This window comes from Neopsephotus bourkii, unplaced genomic scaffold (genome assembly GCF_033783945.1).
Source record: "Neopsephotus bourkii isolate Nb327-2 ecotype Australia unplaced genomic scaffold, CSIRO-AGI_Nbou_v1 NB_1632, whole genome shotgun sequence".
NCBI lineage: Eukaryota > Metazoa > Chordata > Aves > Psittaciformes > Psittacidae > Neopsephotus > Neopsephotus bourkii.
The window spans coordinates 1,074,551-1,093,669 of NW_026902107.1; the positions used below are offsets into that span (position 1 = coordinate 1,074,551).

A 19,119-nucleotide genomic window follows, 5' to 3' on the forward strand; every position below is an offset into this window, starting at 1 on the left:
CCATCGAGGCCGGTCATTGCCCCAGCTCAGAGGTGCCCCCCGAGGTGCAGGAGCCCCCGGGCCCTGAGCTGTCAGTGGGGAGGTAAGGAGGGGGCAGGATGCGCTGCGGGAGCAGGGTTTGGCCCTGGCACAGCCCCGTGTGTTATACCATGTTGTACCATGTTATACCATGCTGTACCATGTTATACCATGCTGTACCATGTTATACCACGCTGTACCATGCTGTACCATGCTGTACCATGTTGTACCATGCTGTACCGTGTTATACCATGCTGTACCATGCTGTACTATGTTATACCATGCTGTACCATGTTATACCATGTTGTACCATGCTGTACCATGCTGTACCATGTTATACCATGCTGTACCATGTTGTACCATGTTGTACCATGCTGTACCATGCTGTACCATGCTGTACCATGTTGTACCATGCTGTACCATGTTGTACCATGTTATACCATGCTGTACCATGCTGTACCATGCTGTACCATGTTGTACCATGCTGTACCATGTTGTACCATGTTGTACCATGCTGTACCATGCTGTACCATGCTGTACCATGTTGTACCATGCTGTACCATGTTGTACCATGCTGTACCATGCTGTACCATGTTGTACCATGCTGTACCATGCTGTACCATGTTATACCATGCTGTACTATGTTATACCATGTTGTACCATGTTATACCATGCTGTACTATGTTATACCATGTTGTACCATGTTATACCATGCTGTACCATGTTATACCATGCTGTACCATGCTGTACCATGTTGTACCATGCTGTACCATGCTGTACCATGTTGTACCATGCTGTACCATGTTGTACCATCCTGTACCATGCTGTACCATGTTGTACCATGCTGTACCTTGTTGTACCATGCTGTACCATGTTATAGCATGCTGTACCATGTTGTACCATCCTGTACCATGTTATACCATGCTGTACCATGTTGTACCATGCTGTACCATGTTGTACCATGCTGTACCATGCTGTACCATGTTGTACCATGCTGTACCATGCTGTACCATGCCAGGCTGTGCCGTAGCAGCCTGCACCGTGCATTGCCCCCCGCCTCACTCCGCTCTCTCCCGCAGGCAGCTGCGGCGATGCCCCGGCAGCCACTGCCTGACGCTGCCCAGCGTCCCCGTTGACCTGTTCATCGCGATGGGCGGCAGGGGGCGGCCCCGCACTTCCTGAGGGATGCCGAGGCCACGCACGGGGAGCGGCGTTTGTAATAAACCGACTTGTTTGTGTGTTCCTGTGCTCGGAACGCGCCTTGCGAGCGTGGGGAGCGGGGGGGCTCGGGGGGGCACGGGGGGCACGGGGGGCACGGCGGGACCGGACACGGATTCCACGGCCGCCGCTAGGGGGCACTGGAACGCAGCGGGTGGTGCGGGAAGGAGCGGCCCGGCCCCGCCCCGTCCGCGCGCTGAGGAGGTTTGCCCCGCCGCGGCCGCCGTCCGTGCCCGTCGCCCTCCGTCTGCCGGCGCCGCCATATTGTGGCCGCCGCCGCTCGGGAGCCGCCGCCGCAGGAGCCGCGATGGGTGAGCGCGGGCAGCGGCCGGGGCTTGGGGAGCGGGGCTGGGGGGCACCGGGAGGAGACGGCAGTGGCCACGGCGCCGGCAGAAGGAGGGAGGGAGGGAGGGCCGGCTGGCCGGCGGGCAGGCAGGCAGGCAGGCAGCGCGTCCTGTGAGCCCCAGCACCCGCAGCGGGGCTCCGGCCGCGTCCTCTCAGCGGCGGCGGGCCCGAGTGGCGGGGCGCGGAGTGCGGGCCCGGCCGCTGCCGCCGCTGAATCATCCCGGCACGGCGCGGCCTGCGCTGGGAAGGGCTCTCGGAGCCCGTGGGGCTCACCGGAGGGCCCGGGGTGGTCCCAGCCCGGTAGCCGGGCCGCGGGGCGGGGGTCGTTGGCTGCTCTGAGCGGTAACGGCTCGGGCTCGGAGAGCGGGGGGTTCAGCGCTGAGGCACGGGGGTTGTTTGCGCTGCAGGCACCGAGGAGAAGGGCTTCGGGGCTGCGCTGGGGGAAGGAGCTGCCCCGGTTGGTGCTGCCTTAAAGGGTCCGTGGCGCTGTCAGTGCCCTGCGAGCCTGTTCTGGAGCCTGTAAGAGTTTAGAGCAGGTTCAAGCCATTCCCCTTGGCCTGTCCCTACAGGCCCTTGTCCCAAGCCCCTCTCCAGGTTTCCTGCAGCCCTTTTGGGCTGCTCTAAGGTCTCCCCTTCAGGAGCCTTCTCTTCTCCAGGCTGCCCCAGCCCAGCTCTCTCAGCCTGGCTCCAGAGCAGAGCTGCTCCAGCCCTCGCAGCAGCTCCATCCAACAGCTCCACGTCCCTCTCATGCTGTCGCCCCCATAGTGGACACAGGGCTGCAGACAGCACTCTCAGAGAGCTACAGATAAGTCATAACTGAGCATTGCCCTTCAAAAGGCACTTCAGTAGTAGCAGCCTTTTCTTGTTGCTTTGGATGCAGCCTGAAATTGAAGCTCCCTGCTCAGGGAGGTGCCTTTTCCTTGAGGTTTCAAGTAGTAAGGCAGGGTTTGAATGGGTGAAGTGGGTGGGAAAGCCAAGCCTGTGGCAGGCATGTTGTCTGTAAAGCAGGGTGAGGATCCTCGGGGGGGGGGTTAAGGTCTTAAGAACTTTCCCCTTCTCTTGGAACCAGATTTCCCTTCAGAAGCCTTAAAAATGGCTTTTGGGGTGGGATCGTGCAGTGTTCCAGGACAGAGCCTTGGGTGACGTGGTCTGGAGTGAGGTGTCCCTGCCCGTGGCGGGGGGTTGGAACTGGATGAGCTTTTTCAACTCAAAGCATTCCATGATTCCATCAGTAACTCTCCTTCCATCTCCGTCCTGGGATGCTCCAGGCCAGGTGAGTGGCCACAAGCCTGCGTGTGCCACGGCTGCAGCACCTCCCATCCACAGCAGCTTTTAAAACTGAATCCATAGCTTGTGATGTGAAACCTTGGAGTAGAACAAGGGCCTGGGGGTGAGTGCCTGAAAGCTGCTGCTGTTATCTGGAGCTGAGGACTTCATGCAGGGGAGCCTCCCGTCCTTCCCCACCGCTGCTTGGAGCTTGAAGCAGGGATTGAGAACTCCTCTCAGTGAAGGAGTTACACTGGAATAGTTGATCGTTTAAAGGGATCGAGGCATTGCTTTTGGCTAACAGGGCTAAATGGTGGCAGCTCAGCCCTGTTGCCCCTTTTGCGGTGCAGGCTGAGGGTGTGTGGTGGCTGTAAGCAGTCGTGGTGTTGGTCTTGTCTGCATTCTTAGCCATGCTCCTGGGTCTGCTCTTCGTTTGCTATGCAAATGGCACGTCTGGATGCCTTTGCAGTGCTCCTCAGCCTGTGGAGCAGTGTGTGATGCTCCGGGCTTCACAAAACCTTCATGGCTGATGAATTGAAGGAGTTATTTGGCTCTTTTGGCTCTGTTTGCTGCGTTCAGGAGAGCAAATATGAACTTTGTAAAGGGGAGCTGGATCATTACAGGAATGTAATAGTGAAAGTACGAATTCCTGCAGCCTCTCAGTTTTAAGCTGTTGTGCTGGCAGGGTCCAGCTGAACTCAGATTTGCTTTACAAATCAGTGGTGGTTGTTCCTGGAGCAAAGCAAAGCGCATGTTGGCAAGGATGAGCTTTTGCTGGCCCTTGATAGGCCTCTAATCATCTCTGGTCGGTTTTCACCTCCTGTAACTCTTGTGGGTCGAGTTGGAGTTGCCTGAGTTGAAGAGCTAATCCCGGCTTAAAGAATTGTAACAAAGGCCTCCCTGGCCTTGGGTGACGCTGTTGTACTTGGGAGCCACTCACTCTTCAGGAAGTCTGAATGTCTCAGAATACATCAGTCGTATTGAGGAGGACTTGAAGGTGTAAAGATCAGGAGGAGCAGAGTTGAAGTTAATCCGTTAGGACAGATCTAAGGCAGAAGCTCTTCCCTGTGAGGGTGCTGAGGCGCTGGCACAGGGTGCCCAGAGAAGCTGTGGCTGCCCCATCCCTGGCAGTGCTCAAGGCCAGGTTGGACACAGGGGCTTGGAGCAAGCTGCTCCAGTGGAAGGGGTCCCTGCCCGTGGCAGGGGTTGGAGCTGGAGGAGCTTTAAGGTCCCGTCCAGCACAAACCATTCCACAAACAGGTGGGTTCTTTTGACATGGACAGCCCAGAAGGAATCCTGGTCTTTGACCCTCAGGAAGGACAAGCGTGCTGTGGGGCTCTTGTTTTTCCCCAAAGAGGATTTTTGCCTTTCCCTTCCCCCTCCCCAGCCACATCCATGGCGCTGCTGCACATTCCAGCAGTGATATCACATCAGTGGCTCTGGGGAGCTGAAGCAGAGGGGAGGGAGCCAGTGGTGGCTGCTGCCCCAGCATCCAAACAGGGCTTATCCCCTGGTACAGCAGGGCCCGCGGGGCTGGTGGCAGCCTGGGGTTAAGGCCACTCTGAAAGAGAACTGCCTCTGCCTGTGCTTCTGTGTAAGAAACACTCCAAGAGAAGAGCAGCAGAGCAAACAGAGCAGCACGAGTGATGGGATGCCAGAACTTGGCCACTTTTCCAGCAGCTGGGGTAATTCCAGGGCTGTAAGGGAAGAGCCTTGAATTGCTGCTTGTTTGACGGGACTTCTTGTGTAGTTGTTCTGTCAGCACAAGCGTGTAGCTTCCTTTCCCCTCTGTGGCCTTCTGAGCAAGTGAAGGGCGTTTTAATTCACTCCACATTATCAGTGGCATGTTCAATAGGAGCATCTGTTCTTGGCTCATTTCTGGTAGCAGTTCAGAGCTGTCTTTCTATTCTGTACATGTAATTCAGCTACTTTTAGGTATTTATTATACCCAGCTTCATTTAGTCTGTACTTCAGTAGCATGGATTACTTGGGCTTCTTTCTGTGCTTTCAGCTGGAATCACAAAGTTGTCCTGGATGTGCTTCTTCTAGAAGAGAATTCTCCAGAGACATTAAGTCCGTATTCATCAGGAGGAGCCTTTCTGCTGTGTTGTAAAGCAAGTGCTTGAGCTCTTAAGAACTGAGTGATGACAAGTCCATGGAGTGCTGTAAAATGCATTGCACAGCTGAGTTTGGCAGGGGTCCTGTAGGAATATGTGTTTAGGTCTGAGCCTGGTCAAGCAGGGAAACAGGAGATGGGAGGTTCCTCTGTGTTTGCAGGTGAGTGTATGGAAGGGTAGGAGAAACCCAAAGGACAGAGTCAGTAACGTTTGCCAAATGAAAGTTAGTAGTTTGCTGGATGTGTTTTGCTACTGCTTGTCCCATTTAGATGGGGTTTAATTGTGACTGTCCCAGTTTATACCATCACAGGGAAACTTGGCTTGGAAGGAGCCTTTGGAGGATGTGCCCCAGCTGGGAAGCTTTGAAATGTACCCAGTGGAAATGTGGGTGCCGATGGGGTTCATTCCTTCTCCCCTCCAAATGCAGAGCTGCTGCCTTCCTGGCTGGTGAGGCTGTGCTGTGGGTATGTGTCTCATGCCCAGCACCAGAACTGTACCAGATACAAAGATTCCCTTTGGGAAAAGGGGGGTTTCCCTTAAAAAAGGCCTTGTCAGATGTGTCAGTGTGAATGTTTCTCTGCCTTGTCACTTCAATCTGACTCAGCAGCTCGAGTCCTGATTTAGACCTGCAGTGACTCAGCTCAAAGTCTTTTAGCAGCAGCTGAGGAAGTGTTTGGAGCAAATACTGTCTGTAATGCAGAGAACTGGGAAGAGCATCCTCTGGAAAGGAGAAGGGGTAGGTTTCTGAGCCACTAACATCAAGAAGCTGTTACAGTCTTGGTGTGGCAGCGATGACCCTGGAATTCCAGTTTGTGGCTGAGCTGTTGTAGCTCATACTGGCTTGTGCACAGGCTTTGAGGGCTCTGCTGAGCCTCCAAAGACAAACTTTCACACTGGTTTGCCTTTCTTTATAGTGGTAAATACCTTCTCATCATTCAGTACATAAGGATGGGCCTGTGTCCTGCGTTCAGCTGTAGCAGTCATTTGTCTCCTCCTTAGTAGCTGGGGCAGCGCTGTGGTTTTGACTTTAGCCTGAGAACAAGGCTGATAACACAGCAGTGGTTTTAGTTGTTTACCCCAGTCAGGGACTTCTCAGTCTCATGCTCTGCCAGTGAGCAGGAGTGATTCCAGAGGTGGTTAGCATTCAGCAGTTGGTGGTGTGGGGACTCTGGACTAACCATGGGCTGTGTGCTGGGAGGCATTGCACTGATTGTGGCTTTGCCCCCCCCCCGCGGCAACCATTCCCTCTAGGGACACTAAGACTAAGGAAGTAGAGTGGTTTCAGGTGGACTTTTAGTAGTGCAGGTTTTGAGGATGGAGCAAACAGGCTTCTTTTGGAAGTTATAAAGCTGTGTTTTAGCTCCTTGATGCTGAGCAGCCCTGGAAGGTGTGTCGGTGTTTGGTTTACATCTATGTTTAGCACAGACCTGGAAGGCAAATTGCTTTGTGCTCTGAAGTGGCCTTAGCAGATCATTGCAGGCAGTGGTTAAGAGTGAGCAGAGTTCCTTGGCTGACACTGGCCTTGTCTCTCTGACTCGGGATGATGGAGCTGCAGCTGCACTCGTGGTGCTGCTTTAGTCTTAGTCCTTTTTCGTGCAGCAGGGGCTTCCTCAGCTGTCAGTGAACTGAATAACACACTCCCCTTGTGCTTGTCACCCTGCAGAGCCACTCGCAGAGCTGAGAACTAGAAGGTAATGCCTCTGACACTCAGTCCACGGGCCCCAAGTTTCCCAACTGCTCCTGTTTTCCCTAGGGCAGGGGAGTCCCTCTGAGCCAGGAGCAGTGGGTGTTTATGGAGCCTTCCACCTGCCTGGTGCCTGAGCAAAGCTTCACCCGGCTGTGCTTTGTTAAAGCAAGTCATCAGATGCACAACTGGGGCTCAGAACCTGCAGAGCCAGGGTTACCTCGTGTTCCGTGTTCAGGAGATGGAAATCACTCCTATGTGCAGGCTCATAACCCTTAGGCCTGTTCAAGTGCCTGAGGCCAGGGGATTCCTAGAGAAGTAGTGTTTTGTCCAGGCTCTAAGAACACCTTTTTAAATGGGGTCAGTCTTGCAAGTCCAAAGTTGGCTGTTTTCTGGTGTGATCTCTGGGAGGTTTTGGTGCAGACAGCAGGTTCCTCAAGCGTTCTTGGTATTTGGAAACAGTGTGAAAACTCTTGTGTGGAGCTCTTTGATTTGCAGAAGGAGCTGGGGGAAAGCTCTGCAGGCTCAGGTTTTTAAACACCTTTTCCTCTGCAGGGTTTTGTTCTGCTCAAGAAAGGTGAATTGGATGGAAGAGGCTGGGGTGAGGGTGGTGGTGTACACTGAGCCCCTCTGTAGCCGGTGCTCAAGAATGGCAGTAACCTGCTGCTCAAGAATGGCAGTAACCTGCTGGGGAAGCATGGGTGCTTCAGAGGGATTTGCAGTAGTCACTTCTAACTGACCAGTGAAAAGGGACCAGGTAGAGGTTGGGTCCAGGGTAATCCGAGGGATGCAGAATGTGGGGGAAACCAGGTTCCTAGGAAACAAGGCTGCCTTTTGCAGTGGGAAGGAGTGAAGCATAACCAAGGGCCTGGAACTGGAGGGCCTGAACTGACTGTTAACCCTGGTGGTGAAAGTGCCTCATTCTAATCCTGTCCTAATTCCTGATGGGTTTCCTTTTCTAATGCCATATTCATGATATTCCAGTAGGGGTTTCCCTTTAGTATAACAGGGAAATCCAGAGCCTGCAGGGTGAGGAGAGTGCTCTGAGACCTCCCAGCATGTTGGGGTGTGCTCAGCCCAGTGGGGTTGTGCAAGTTGGGAGGCAGCTGAGCTGTCATGTGTTGCTTTGCTATTTATATGACTAACTGCTTGGTAATCCAGCATATGGCATTAACTCCTTTAAGCACTTTTCCTTCCTCCTTGTCTTCAAAACTCCCTTTCAATTGGAGCCTTCAGCTTTCCAAAGGGAGGGAACAAATCTGACTTTGTTTGGGATTCTGCTGTAATCCTCAGAAGGAAGCCAGGAACTCTCACTCTTTTGTGTGGCTGATGAGCCATTAGCGTTGGGGCAGCAGTGGGGTACACTGAGGTAACACTGGTACTTAAATAGATCTTCTGAATGCACATCTCTATGCAGATGCCACACCTTGCTACTGTCAGATCAGACAGAACCCCCCATAAGCCTGTAGGGGTTTTAAAAACCTTTTCTGTGTTCTGAATTAGCTGATTTTCAGTTAATAACCAGTTCTTCAGTCTTAGAATCATAGAATGGTTTGGGTTGGAAAGGACCTTAAGCTCATCCAGTTCCAACCCCCCTGCCATGGGCAGGGACACCGCACACTAAACCATGGCACCCAAGGCTCTGTCCAACCTGGACCGATCTTGCCGTCCAATGCTGCTGAGAAGAGGGATAGACAAGTAAGAGTGGTTGCATAGTTCCTATGATCTTCAGTGTCTGCTCTTTGCCATGTAAAGGAAGTGCTGCCAAATACCTTTAGGAACAGGCCTCTGAAATCCTGACTTGTAAACTCAGGGTGGGGGACAATGAATGGTTTCATGCAGGCTTCACGGTGAGGCTGCTGTGAGGTAGAGTGCAGTGTTGAGTGTGGCGTCAGCAGGTTTCTTGCCTTGGTTTTTTGGAGGACAAGCCTTATAAATTGGGGTATTTAGGGAAGGGACAAAAGGTAGATTTCTGTAAGGCTCCAGATCTTGCAGGTCCTCCTGTAACTTGGTTACTTCACCCCTGTGGTCAGTTTTGAGGCTCTGTGCTTCCTCCTTAGTGGTGCTCAGCCTGATGGACTCCCTCTTTCTTACAGCCTCTGGCCACTCACTGTCCCCTAAGCAAGTTACTGACGAAGGCTCTAACTGTGGACAGGGTCAGTGCTGTGTGCCAGGGACCTGCATCCCTTACAGTGGAAGTGACCAGAGGAATTTGGCATTTGGGGTTTTTGTCTCTTGCTTTTCAGAGGACTTTCCTCTTGCAGTTTTGGGAAGAGAATCCCCTCCTAGCAAGATGCTGTGAAGTCGCCTGCCTTTTCCCCACAGTGCTTGCTGCCCTTTTAGCTGGTTTGGGGAAATCCTTGAGCTGGAATGACTTTGTATCCTCTCCTGTCAAAACATGAATGTTCCCAGTTTCCTCTTCCCCTGGCACTGAACCCTTGCCTGTTTGTGTGTTGTATATATGTGTGTGTGTGTGTCTTCTGGCAGCGGTCCTAGCAGGAGGGCAGTAAGGTCTGAAGCATCTCCAGCTGACCTTGGAGCAGCTCCAGAAGGGCTGGAGGCAGTTGATAAGTCAGACTGAAGCTTTCTGTAAGCAACGTGGCTGAGGAGCGCCTGAAGCTGGAAAGAGGAGGGGAAGGAGACAGCACTGCAAACCTTCACAGGGCACTTCTTCCACCTGCCCTCAGCAGTTGGGTGGAAGCAGATATTGGTGGCCAGCAGAGTTCTGGAGGAGAGGAAGTTGGTCTTGGGGTTGATTTGCGTTCTGATGTTGTGTATCGTGATTGCTCCTGTCCTGAGAAAGGCATGGACGTTAAGCAAGTGACTGTAAATGGGAGAAAGGAAGAGTCTGGAGAGAGGCAAGAAGGAGTTGACATGGGCAGAGCAGTGGATTAGAGCTGGATGCAGCTGGGGAGTTGATACCCCTCTGTCCTCTGGTTTGTGCTTGGCCCTGCTTGCCTTTTCCCTGTGCCAAATAGCAGAGTGTCACTTCCCTGACTGGGAGGCACCTTTACAGTCACCAAGAAGGGCTGCGTGAGGCAGGTAGGAACCAGCAAAATGAGTAGGTCAGGTACTGAACCCTGGCAGTACCTGGTGGGACAACCTGGCCTGTACATGATGTGCAGCCCTGCTCTCTGCAAGGTCTGGTACCGTTGTTATAGCATCAAGGCCACAGTTTGCTTGGGAGTCCTCTTGGCTTTTTGCTGTGTGTACGTGGTGAGCTCAGTGAGGAGAAGAAAGTTGAGGTGTGGTTTATGCCCTGATGACACAAGGGAAGGAATTTCTGCTTAAAACCCAAGTGGAATTTAGTTGTGCACCCCCTGGGGACAGTGAAGCTGTTTGCGTAGGAGCCTTTCACGTGGGAATGTGCCTGATACTATCCCATTGGGTCTGGGCTCCTTCTGGAGTTATGCTTCCTAGGAACTTCCTAACCCCCTTGCCATAACAGCCTATGACCTGAGCTAAGGTTGGGATCATTTCTAAGTCTGATCTGCTATTTCATGCTGCTTCATGTGCCCGGGCTACCTTGTCAGCGAGGCTGTGTGGGTTAACGGAGCAGAGAGCTGAGGCAGGCGGTGTCTTCTCCTCGCAGAGACCATGGCGAGCCCTGCCAAGGACAACTATCGAATGAAGAGTTACAAGAACAAAGCCCTAAACCCCGAGGAAATGCGGCGCCGAAGAGAAGAGGAAGGAATTCAACTGCGCAAACAGAAACGAGAGCAACAGGTAACTGTCACCTTGAGTAGCTTGTGTACAGCCTTAACACACCCAGGATTGTGCTGCTGCCTAAGTGGAATCTTCAAGGATCTGTGCATTAAGGTTCGTTGGCAGTCCTCTTATTTTTCCTGTTCTAACCGACATCTTGCTTTTCGCTTTCTCTTGGTACCCGGTGCAGAGCACACAGCTCGTATCCAGAGCTTTCCAAGCACTTTTTCCTTGGGGTATTGGAGGTTTTTGCTCACAGATCCTTGTTGGTAAAGGGGTGTTTGGATTAGTTGGTGAATGGGACTGTTTCCCTGAAGCAGGAAGCACAAGCGGGAGTATGGGCTGCACATAGTAATTTGGAGCTGTGGTTTTCTTTTTGCCTTGGAGGTCTGTGAACCTAGGAGGTGCTGTGTGGCTGAGACTGTTTGCTCTCTCAGTGCATCACCTACCAGCTGCCTTCTGCCTGGTTTCCCTCACTTGTTAAGTCCAATTCTGCACTTGCAGACCAGTGTCTGAGGGCAAGACTTGGCATGTTTTATTACCGGGGTTTGGTGCCAAACTAGGCTTCAGAGGGCAGAGCTGTTATTAATGACTGCTTCTCTATTCAGGTTGGGCTCAGCCTAGCTGACAGTATCTTGTTTGAGGAACAAGAATGTCTAGTTCTGAAGACTATACATCATTGCTTTCTAATAATGCCTCCTGTGTTTGGTCCTCCCCAGCTCTTTAAAAGAAGAAATGTGGAGTTGATCAATGAAGATGCCTCCATGTTCGATAGTCTCCTTGTGGATCCCTACGTCAGTTCCACCACATGTGGGGTAGGTGCCTTATTGTGATCATGCCTGTGGGTAGATTTAACAGTGGGGACAGCAGAGAGCTGACTAACCTGGGAGGTTTTTGCTTTCTCACTTTTGAGAACGTTGCAAATATCACTTCAGTGAACTGGAAGAGTCTGTCAGGAAGCAAATAATGTGCTGAGATCTCCAATTTGTATGTTTGGATTACTGGCTAAGTCCAAAATGATGGTAGGCTGTGAGGACTGTGATGCCTCAGTGTGAAATGGAACCCTTGTTCTGTCTCTTTTGCATGCTTTCAGGAGGGAGTGATCACAAGAGAGATGGTAGAGATGCTTTTCTCAGATGACCCCGACCTACAGCTAGCAACCACTCAGAAGTTCAGAAAGTTGCTCTCCAAAGGTAAAAGTCACTTCTTCCTGCCATCAGCTCTGATGTAACCTGTCTTCTACAAGCATTTGTGCTCGTGTATTGCTGGACAGAAACTTAGTAGCTTTGAGGCTGGGGGGAAGAAAGCTGGAATTTGGTACATTGTAATGATTTCTGATTGTATGAATTGCACAGAAAGTGATTGTGGAGAGTTCTCCTGCTGGGTTTGGTACAGGTTGGGATCATTCAGTGACAGCTCATCCCCTGGTAGACCTGTGTGCTCTTTTGACACTGTTCTGCTGTTCCAGAGCCGAATCCTCCAATAGATGAAGTGATAAACACTCAAGGAGTGGTGGACAGATTTGTGGAATTCCTGAAGAGAAGTGAGAACTGCACGCTACAGGTAAAGGAGATGCTGCTGGGGAATCATCGTGGCATGGAGCTGGGGAACCTTCACAGCTCAGCAACCCGAACCCACAGGGGCTATCAGGGAAGAGTGGTGTCTTGAACCTGAAAGGTGCAGGCTCTGTGATGGGTGGGAGAAGGCAAAGGGAGCCTGTAATGCTTAGCCAAGAAATGAAATAAATGGCTCTGAATTAAATTCTTGGAAGAATGCTGGCAAAAATACCATAGTTGAGCCACAGCAGAAGTGAATTTGGCCTCCCTGTCTTTGCTGGGAGCTAGTGGAGTCATGGAATGTGTGCGCAGGGAGAAATTGTGTGAGGAGAAGCCTTTATTGGAGGCTGTTAAATACAGGTGAAGAGTCTGTTAGAAAGAGATTAGGTAGAGCTGATGCTGCCATGGGGCAGAGGGATGGAAGTGATCTGCTCCAGGTAGGTGTGTTTGTGCACTGTGTGTCTGCACCTTTCTTGCTGGAAGATGGTTGTATGGGTGAAAAGATGAGGTGTGACTGGTGATGCCTTCTGCCTCCTGCTCTCCTATCTGTCCTCAGAGCCTCCAAGAAGGCATTTAGCAGATGTGGGTCTTTAGTGCTCAGGAAAGTAAGATCCTTTCCTTCAAATATGGAGCTGTTGGGATATGGTTTTTCTCTCACGACCTTTTTAGTAGTAGTCAAAAGAATGATAGCCACAACTTGCTGGCAAATATTTTGCTAAATCGGGATTGTTTTACTCATGCTCTTGTCACTTCTTTGGTTGTTCCAGTTCGAAGCAGCGTGGGCACTGACGAATATTGCATCAGGAACTTCCCAACAAACAAAAATAGTAATCGAAGCTGGGGCAGTTCCTATATTCATAGAGCTGCTAAACTCTGACTTTGAGGATGTTCAAGAACAGGTAAGGTTCACTTCTTACTTTGGGGTTAGGGAGAGAACCACAGTGGGGTTCCCTGTGATGAAAATGTGGTGTTAAAGCTGCGTGGCCAGTGTCTAAGAACTGGCTTCAGTTCCAGCTTGCCTGGAATTACAGGGAAATGCTTTCGTAACACACTGCCCTCTTCTTGCTCTGTTCAGAAACTGTGTGAATCCTAAAACTGTTGCTGTTTCCTTTCAGGCTGTCTGGGCATTGGGGAACATTGCTGGAGACAGCTCTCTGTGTAGAGATTATGTCCTTAACTGCGCTATTCTTCCTCCCTTATTAATGTGAGTAGCCATGAATACTTGCCAATCCAGTTCCTGATGTCCCAGTGCCCTACAGCAGAGCCATATTTGCGCTGGGTGAATAGATTCCCTAGCAATTGATGGTGGTGATTGCAGGGAATCAAACCATTGGTACCAGTTAAACCAGCAGTTCAGACAAGTATCTGATACCGAGTGGGACTTGGTAGCTGACATGCCTTCTCACAAACCTTTCCACTGTGCTCAGTGTGAAGCTGGTGCTGTGCAGTGTGCTTGTCTTTCTGGAGTCCCAGTGCTCACTGTGTGTCCCTCCAGATGCCTGCTCTTTGTGCTTACACTGTGGATTTCAGGTGCTTGTCTGAGTGGGCTCCTCTATCTAGGGCTGGCAACAGGGAGCAGGTCTTTGTAGGCACCTCCCCTCTGCAGCTCCTGAGTGTGGTGCATGCCCACCAGAGCCAGGGGCTGTCTGTCAGACATGTGCTTTCACTGCTCTGGAAAGAACGAAGCTTTATCCTGGCCTTGGCAAACTGCTGCTTTAGCACAAATGGATCGTTACACTGCTACTTGTGTCAGTCACCTGGCAGCAGTGACTGCTGACAAGTCCTCAGCCCACAGGACTTGGTGTCCTCATGAGAGTGGAGTGACAGCAGTTTGTGTCCTCTGCTGAGGACCGTCTGACCTCAGATAGGGTGTGAGCGGCTGCCTGGGCTGAATTTGAACTTGGAACTGCAATTCAACTAACTTGCCCTTCCTTCTGTGACTTCTCCAATGTGGAACTTGCCTTCTTGACCCACATCCCTTGTTGTTGGCAGCAATAAAAGCTCTTTATCCTAAGAAGTAGCTGCATGTCACTTCTCTTCTTCCTTATGGAGATGCTCAGGAGGCACACAGCATGGCTTGAGCTGCAGCAAGTGGAATAGTGGTTCGACTTCCTTAAAATCATACTGGTTCTTTTCCTCTTGATTCCCTTGCTGGCTTCCACATGAAGGATGATAATTCCTGTACTTGTCTCTTTAGGCTCCTTACGAAGTCCACCAGGTTGACAATGACACGAAATGCTGTCTGGGCCTTGTCAAACTTGTGCAGAGGAAAGAGTCCACCACCTGAATTTGATAAGGTGAGAGGAAATGCCTTGTTGGCAGAGAGGGGATAGGGAGATACCCAGGGTCCATGGTTGTCTCAATTCTTTTTGACCGCTGGACTTCTCTAAGTCACTCTGGGAGGGATGAGGGTGAGGTTCTCCCTGCTGAGACTCATCCTGCTGCTCAGCAGGTGCTTATGTACCCATTCATTTTCTGCCCAGCTCCAGTGGCAGCCCATCAGCTGGAGCCCTCGAGGAAGGGGCAGGCACGGGTTTCCCTGTGAGGCAGCCTATGCTGTGGGCTTCCCTAAACCTTTTTAATCCACGCTGGAATGTTGAGACTTCACTCAAATTGTGACTGAAAACTTGATTCTGAGACCTTTAAATGCTACAGAACAGGACTCCTGGGGCAGTGGGAGCTTTCCCCCTTTCCTGGTGTGCTGCTGGCACTAACAAAAGGGTCTGCTGGCTTTTCAGCTGTTTCATCCTTCTTTGATAGAAGAAAACCATTCAGATCAATGTTTTCACCCTCAAAGCCTGAGAGCTGACACTCTGTTCAGATTCCATCTCTCACCTTGGGATGAAATCTCTATGGAGTGTCATATAAAATCACTTATAAATGATCAGAGTACTCAGAGGTGGAGCTGTTGGTGGCTGCTGCTCTGAATACAGAGCTGTTTGGGGTTATCAGGGCTAAGAACTTGAGCAGTGCTCTTCCACAAGATGTGTAAGGAGCTTCCAAATGGTAGCCTGCACGGTAGCGCTTATCCCAGGAGTCCAGACTTGGTCCTAGAGGAAGGGATGTAATTCCACTTTAGCAGTAACGCTGCTGAAGTAACTTCAGACCCTGATGATAAGGTGTGTGAACCAACAAGGAAGCTGCTGACTCTAGGGGAGGAAACAGTGGACATCCAAGCCTTGTTATCTTGCTGGTCAGCACAAGCACGTGGTGCTTTGCATGCAAACGTGGTGGTCCTGGCCACAGTGTGACTAACCTGGGGTGGTGGCTGTTGTTGTAGGTGTCTCCCTGCCTGCCAGTGTTGTCCCGGTTGTTGTTCAGCAGTGACTCTGACCTGCTGGCAGATGCCTGCTGGGCTCTTTCCTACCTATCAGATGGTCCCAACGAGAAAATCCAAGCAGTTATTGACTCGGGAGTGTGTCGGCGACTGGTGGAGCTCTTAATGTGCGTATCTTGTCTTGCTGCTTCAGCCCAGTGAGAATGGGAAGCATGTGCCTGAACCTCAGTGTATGTCAGAGCCCATCAGAGCACCCTTCACACTTCTTGTGTGCTTCGGATCCAGGTAGTGGGTGCTGTAGCTGACGTCAGAGCAGTGCTGACATAGGAGGGTCTGAAGCAGGTTGAGAGCTGTAGTCTCCTGTCTTTTCTTTCTGAGAGAAGCTGGGTTCCTCCTGTGAGCTGGGATAAACTTGCTAAAGAGAGGTTGGAATGATGCTTCTAAGGTGTGAAAGGAGAGAGGACTGCAGTGTGTTTTGTGCTCTCAACCTTCAAACGTGCTTATGGAAGGCCAGTTCCTAGGCAGATCCACAGGTGGTAAAAAGAGTGTCTACCAAAAATCAGCTTGGCTTTGTTGCTCTGATCCCTATATGGGAACTTAGATAAAATGTTGGAATGAGCCTCTAAGAGCTTCAGAGCTGGGAGATAGTTGCTTCCAAAATTCTCCTGAAACAGTCTGGGTGTTCTCATTGGGTTAACATCATCTTTTGGTCAGGAAGGGGGGGGTATGTAAGAGGTGAGATCTGTAATTGAGCCATCTGAAGATGATGGAGTTAGGATGAAAATCTCTGCTCTGTGACTTTGTTTTCAATGTCAGTATTACCGTGTGCTAGGGGGAGGGATTGTCAGCAAACAATGCAGATGAGTTGCAGGGGAGAGAATCTTCTGCCTGTGTGTGATCTGATAGACTTGGCTTTGTCCTTGTGCCCTTTCTCCTGCAGGCACAACGACTACAAAGTGGCCTCTCCAGCTCTGCGAGCAGTGGGTAACATCGTGACGGGGGATGACATCCAGACCCAGGTGAGGGAAGTGCCTGTCCCCCACGGAACAGGGAGGTTCTTCCTTCTGAGGCTCATCCTCCTCTGCAGCAGATGTTGGAGTGCCTGCTTCATTTTGTGCCCAGCTCCAGCTCTGGACCTGACACTGGTGATCTCACTTCTGCTCTCTTTCTCCAAAGGTGATTTTGAACTGTTCAGCCCTGCCTTGTCTCCTTCACTTATTAAGTAGTCCCAAGGAATCAATCAGGAAAGAAGCCTGCTGGACTATATCCAACATCACAGCAGGAAACAGAGCGCAGATACAGATAGGGTCTTCTCCAACCCACCTGCAGTGAAGCTCAATTCCAAGCTCAGCATTAAGGGTTCTCAGCTTTTTTCCCTGGCAGTCAGAGGCTGGGTTTGTTCACATCTCTCATTCTGCAGTAATGTGCAAATTCGCTGCTCCCAGCCATCTGCCAACGGAGCTAAGAAAAGCTTTTAATGGTTCCAACAAAGACTGGCCTGAAATGAGTGCCACAGGTTAGATCATTGGAGCAGGAGCAGATACAGCCCCTGCATCTCCCTGCTCTGTTAGAGGTACCCCTCTGAAAAGCTGGATCTTGTTGAGTTGTAATTTATCCTTTTCATGCCCTACATAAAGGCAGATGAGTGATGGGAGCGCTGCTACAATACTGCTGCAGTAATAGGGGTTGTCTGCTGTGGGCTGGTTGTGGGACCGACTGTCTTGTGTTAATAGGATTTGGCTGAGGAATTGCTGAAGAGCACAGCTTGGAAAGCTCTTTTGCATTGACAAATGGAGGTGGAGGTTTCTCTCACGTTGCCAACTCAAGCCCTTCTCGCTGCTCTCTCCCCAGGCAGTCATAGATGCAAACATCTTCCCAGTCCTGATAGAGATCTTGCAGAAAGCAGAATTCCGCACGAGGAAGGAGGCAGCGTGGGCTATCACCAACGCGACGTCAGGAGGGACCCCTGAGCAGATCAGGTATTCCCTGTGGCTCCTCCTGGGGGACAGCTGTCAGTGTATGGAAGCTTTATCTTTGTGGGAACAGTGAGACAAGGACAAGGGGGTGACGTGGAGAACCTCTGGGAGGGTACCTGGGGCAGAGCTGGATCTGGATCCTGCCCTGAGCTGGGAATTGCAGCTTCCTTCTGAATCAGGAGAAGCAAATCCAGTCTGCTTCCCCCTGCCTCCCCAGAGAGCTCAGACCAGGTTAAATGTCCAAACCCAATGACAGATTGAATTCCACATCCTGAGCAGTGTGTGTTCCCGTGCTCTCTCTTCAGATACTTGGTAAACTTGGGTTGTATCAAGCCTCTTTGTGACCTGCTGACTGTCATGGACTCCAAGATTGTGCAGGTGGCCTTGAACGGACTGGAGAACATCCTGAGGCTTGGAGAGCAGGAAGCCAACCAGAGTGGGACAGGCATCAACCCGTACTGCAGTCTGATTGAGGAGGCCTATGGTAGGTTGTGGCCTTGGTGCTGTTGGCTTTGAACAGCACAAGGTGTCTGTTAGTTCTGTTGTTGCTTTTCTGCTGTGCTAAAGGATTTAGTATACCCCAAACTAGCCAAGATTTGTTCCAGTGGTGTCTTTAGACTCTTAGGATTTGGGCATAAGACAAAATAGTTGGAAGTAAAAACTATCCTACTTCTGGTCTATGCTTCCTAGCCCTGCAGCCGAGCTGATAATAGTGGCTTGTAGCAGAATTAATCAGAAATGAGCTGAGCTAAGTAAAAAGTGACACTTCTAGGTCTAAAATTGCTCTAACGGGACCCAGTTATACACGGTGGATGTTCCATGGAAATCCAGAGAGGCTTCACTTTTCCCTGGAGCAGCTTAATTTGGTGGGTTTAATTAGGACAGGGAAAGCTGCTGTTGCCCTTCCACTGGAGGCTACTGGGGCAGGCACTGCTTCCTTCCCCTCCAGACCCCCAGCAACTGCTTGTGCCACTTGGTTTAACCTCACTGAAATGTGGGTTTGTCCCCTGGAATAGTTTTAGATGTCGGTGCTGCTCACCAACCCCAAAGGTAACGCAGACAGAGGTCTTGCAGTGAACAGGGGAAGGGCGGAGGATGGATGTGGGGTTGCAAATACCAGGATCCCCTCGTTTCATCACATTCCATTTCTCTTTCCCTCCAAGGTTTGGATAAGATAGAGTTCCTACAGAGCCATGAGAACCAAGAGATCTACCAGAAGGCCTTTGACCTGATTGAGCACTACTTTGGAGTAGAGGATGACTCTGCTTTGGCTCCCCAGGTAGATGAGAACCAGCAGCAATTCATCTTCCAGCAGTCTGAAGCCCCCATGGAAGGTTTCCAGCTATAATGTGCCCGGGGCAGGGAACAGAACACCACAAACTTGCTGGAAAGCAACTTTGAGCAGCTGATCATCCCATCCCCTTCTTGCACACGGGAGGCCAAGCACCCACTCCACCTTTAGGAAGCAAGTCTTCTTTCAACCAACTAAACCAGTGCTTTGCCAGGACGGAGGGAACGGGATGTCTTACACTTCTTTTTCTTTTTGCTGCTGCATCCATGTCTTTAAAGCAGGCATCTGGGTGGAGGAAGGACACGGAGGTGGCAATTGCACCTCTGGGTTTGGGTTATTTTTTTTCCCCTTTGTGGTGATCTCTTCCCAAATGTCACTTCTTAACTCGGGTACTTAATTGAGACGGCAGCGATGGGTCGGGTAAGAACACAAGTAGCAGTAAGCGTTCTGACAGCGGTAATTCTGCAAGCCCTGGGTTGAGCTATTTAATGATTTATTTTTTTTTTTTCCTTTTTTTTTGGTTTTTTTTGCACATGTTACTCTTTATTAAAGACTCTAATTTGCCAAGAGCAAAGTTTAGCCCTGGCCTTTCTGCGCCCCTCCTTCAGCGGACAGTCCTCTTGCACCTGGGCCATGCTCCCCTGCAATACACTGTACATGGACAGA

At 51.0% G+C, this 19,119-nt stretch overlaps 1 protein-coding gene across 3 annotated transcripts; it reads left to right on the forward strand.

The window, feature by feature from the left end:
* The first annotated feature begins 1,418 nt into the window (after positions 1–1,418).
* KPNA6 (karyopherin subunit alpha 6) lies at positions 1,419–19,083 on the forward strand. Of its 3 annotated transcripts, none has more exons than XM_061373661.1 (14): positions 1,419–1,547; positions 10,241–10,467; positions 11,073–11,168; positions 11,447–11,546; positions 11,822–11,916; positions 12,677–12,808; positions 13,025–13,113; positions 14,107–14,206; positions 15,190–15,353; positions 16,127–16,205; positions 16,363–16,485; positions 17,035–17,165; positions 17,468–17,646; positions 18,326–19,083. In XM_061373661.1, the coding sequence occupies exons 1-14, from the start codon at positions 1,544–1,546 to the stop codon at positions 18,508–18,510; spliced, it is 1,704 nt and encodes a 567-aa protein (XP_061229645.1). In that variant the 5' UTR covers positions 1,419–1,543; the 3' UTR covers positions 18,511–19,083. The 3 variants fall into 3 exon arrangements, with proteins under 3 accessions (XP_061229645.1, XP_061229647.1, XP_061229646.1); XM_061373663.1 differs by having other exon boundaries at positions 10,241–10,374; positions 18,326–19,081; XM_061373662.1 differs by lacking the exon at positions 1,419–1,547 and adding an exon at positions 9,613–9,690.
* Positions 19,084–19,119: the final 36 nt, after the last annotated feature.

Coding starts and splice junctions, on each gene's coding strand:
- KPNA6 (XM_061373661.1), top strand. Junction 15,354..16,126: donor CGACTGGTGGAGCTCTTAAT/GTGCGTATCTTG, acceptor TTTCTCCTGCAG/GCACAACGACTACAAAGTGG. Junction 17,647..18,325: donor TCTGATTGAGGAGGCCTATG/GTAGGTTGTGGC, acceptor TTTCCCTCCAAG/GTTTGGATAAGATAGAGTTC.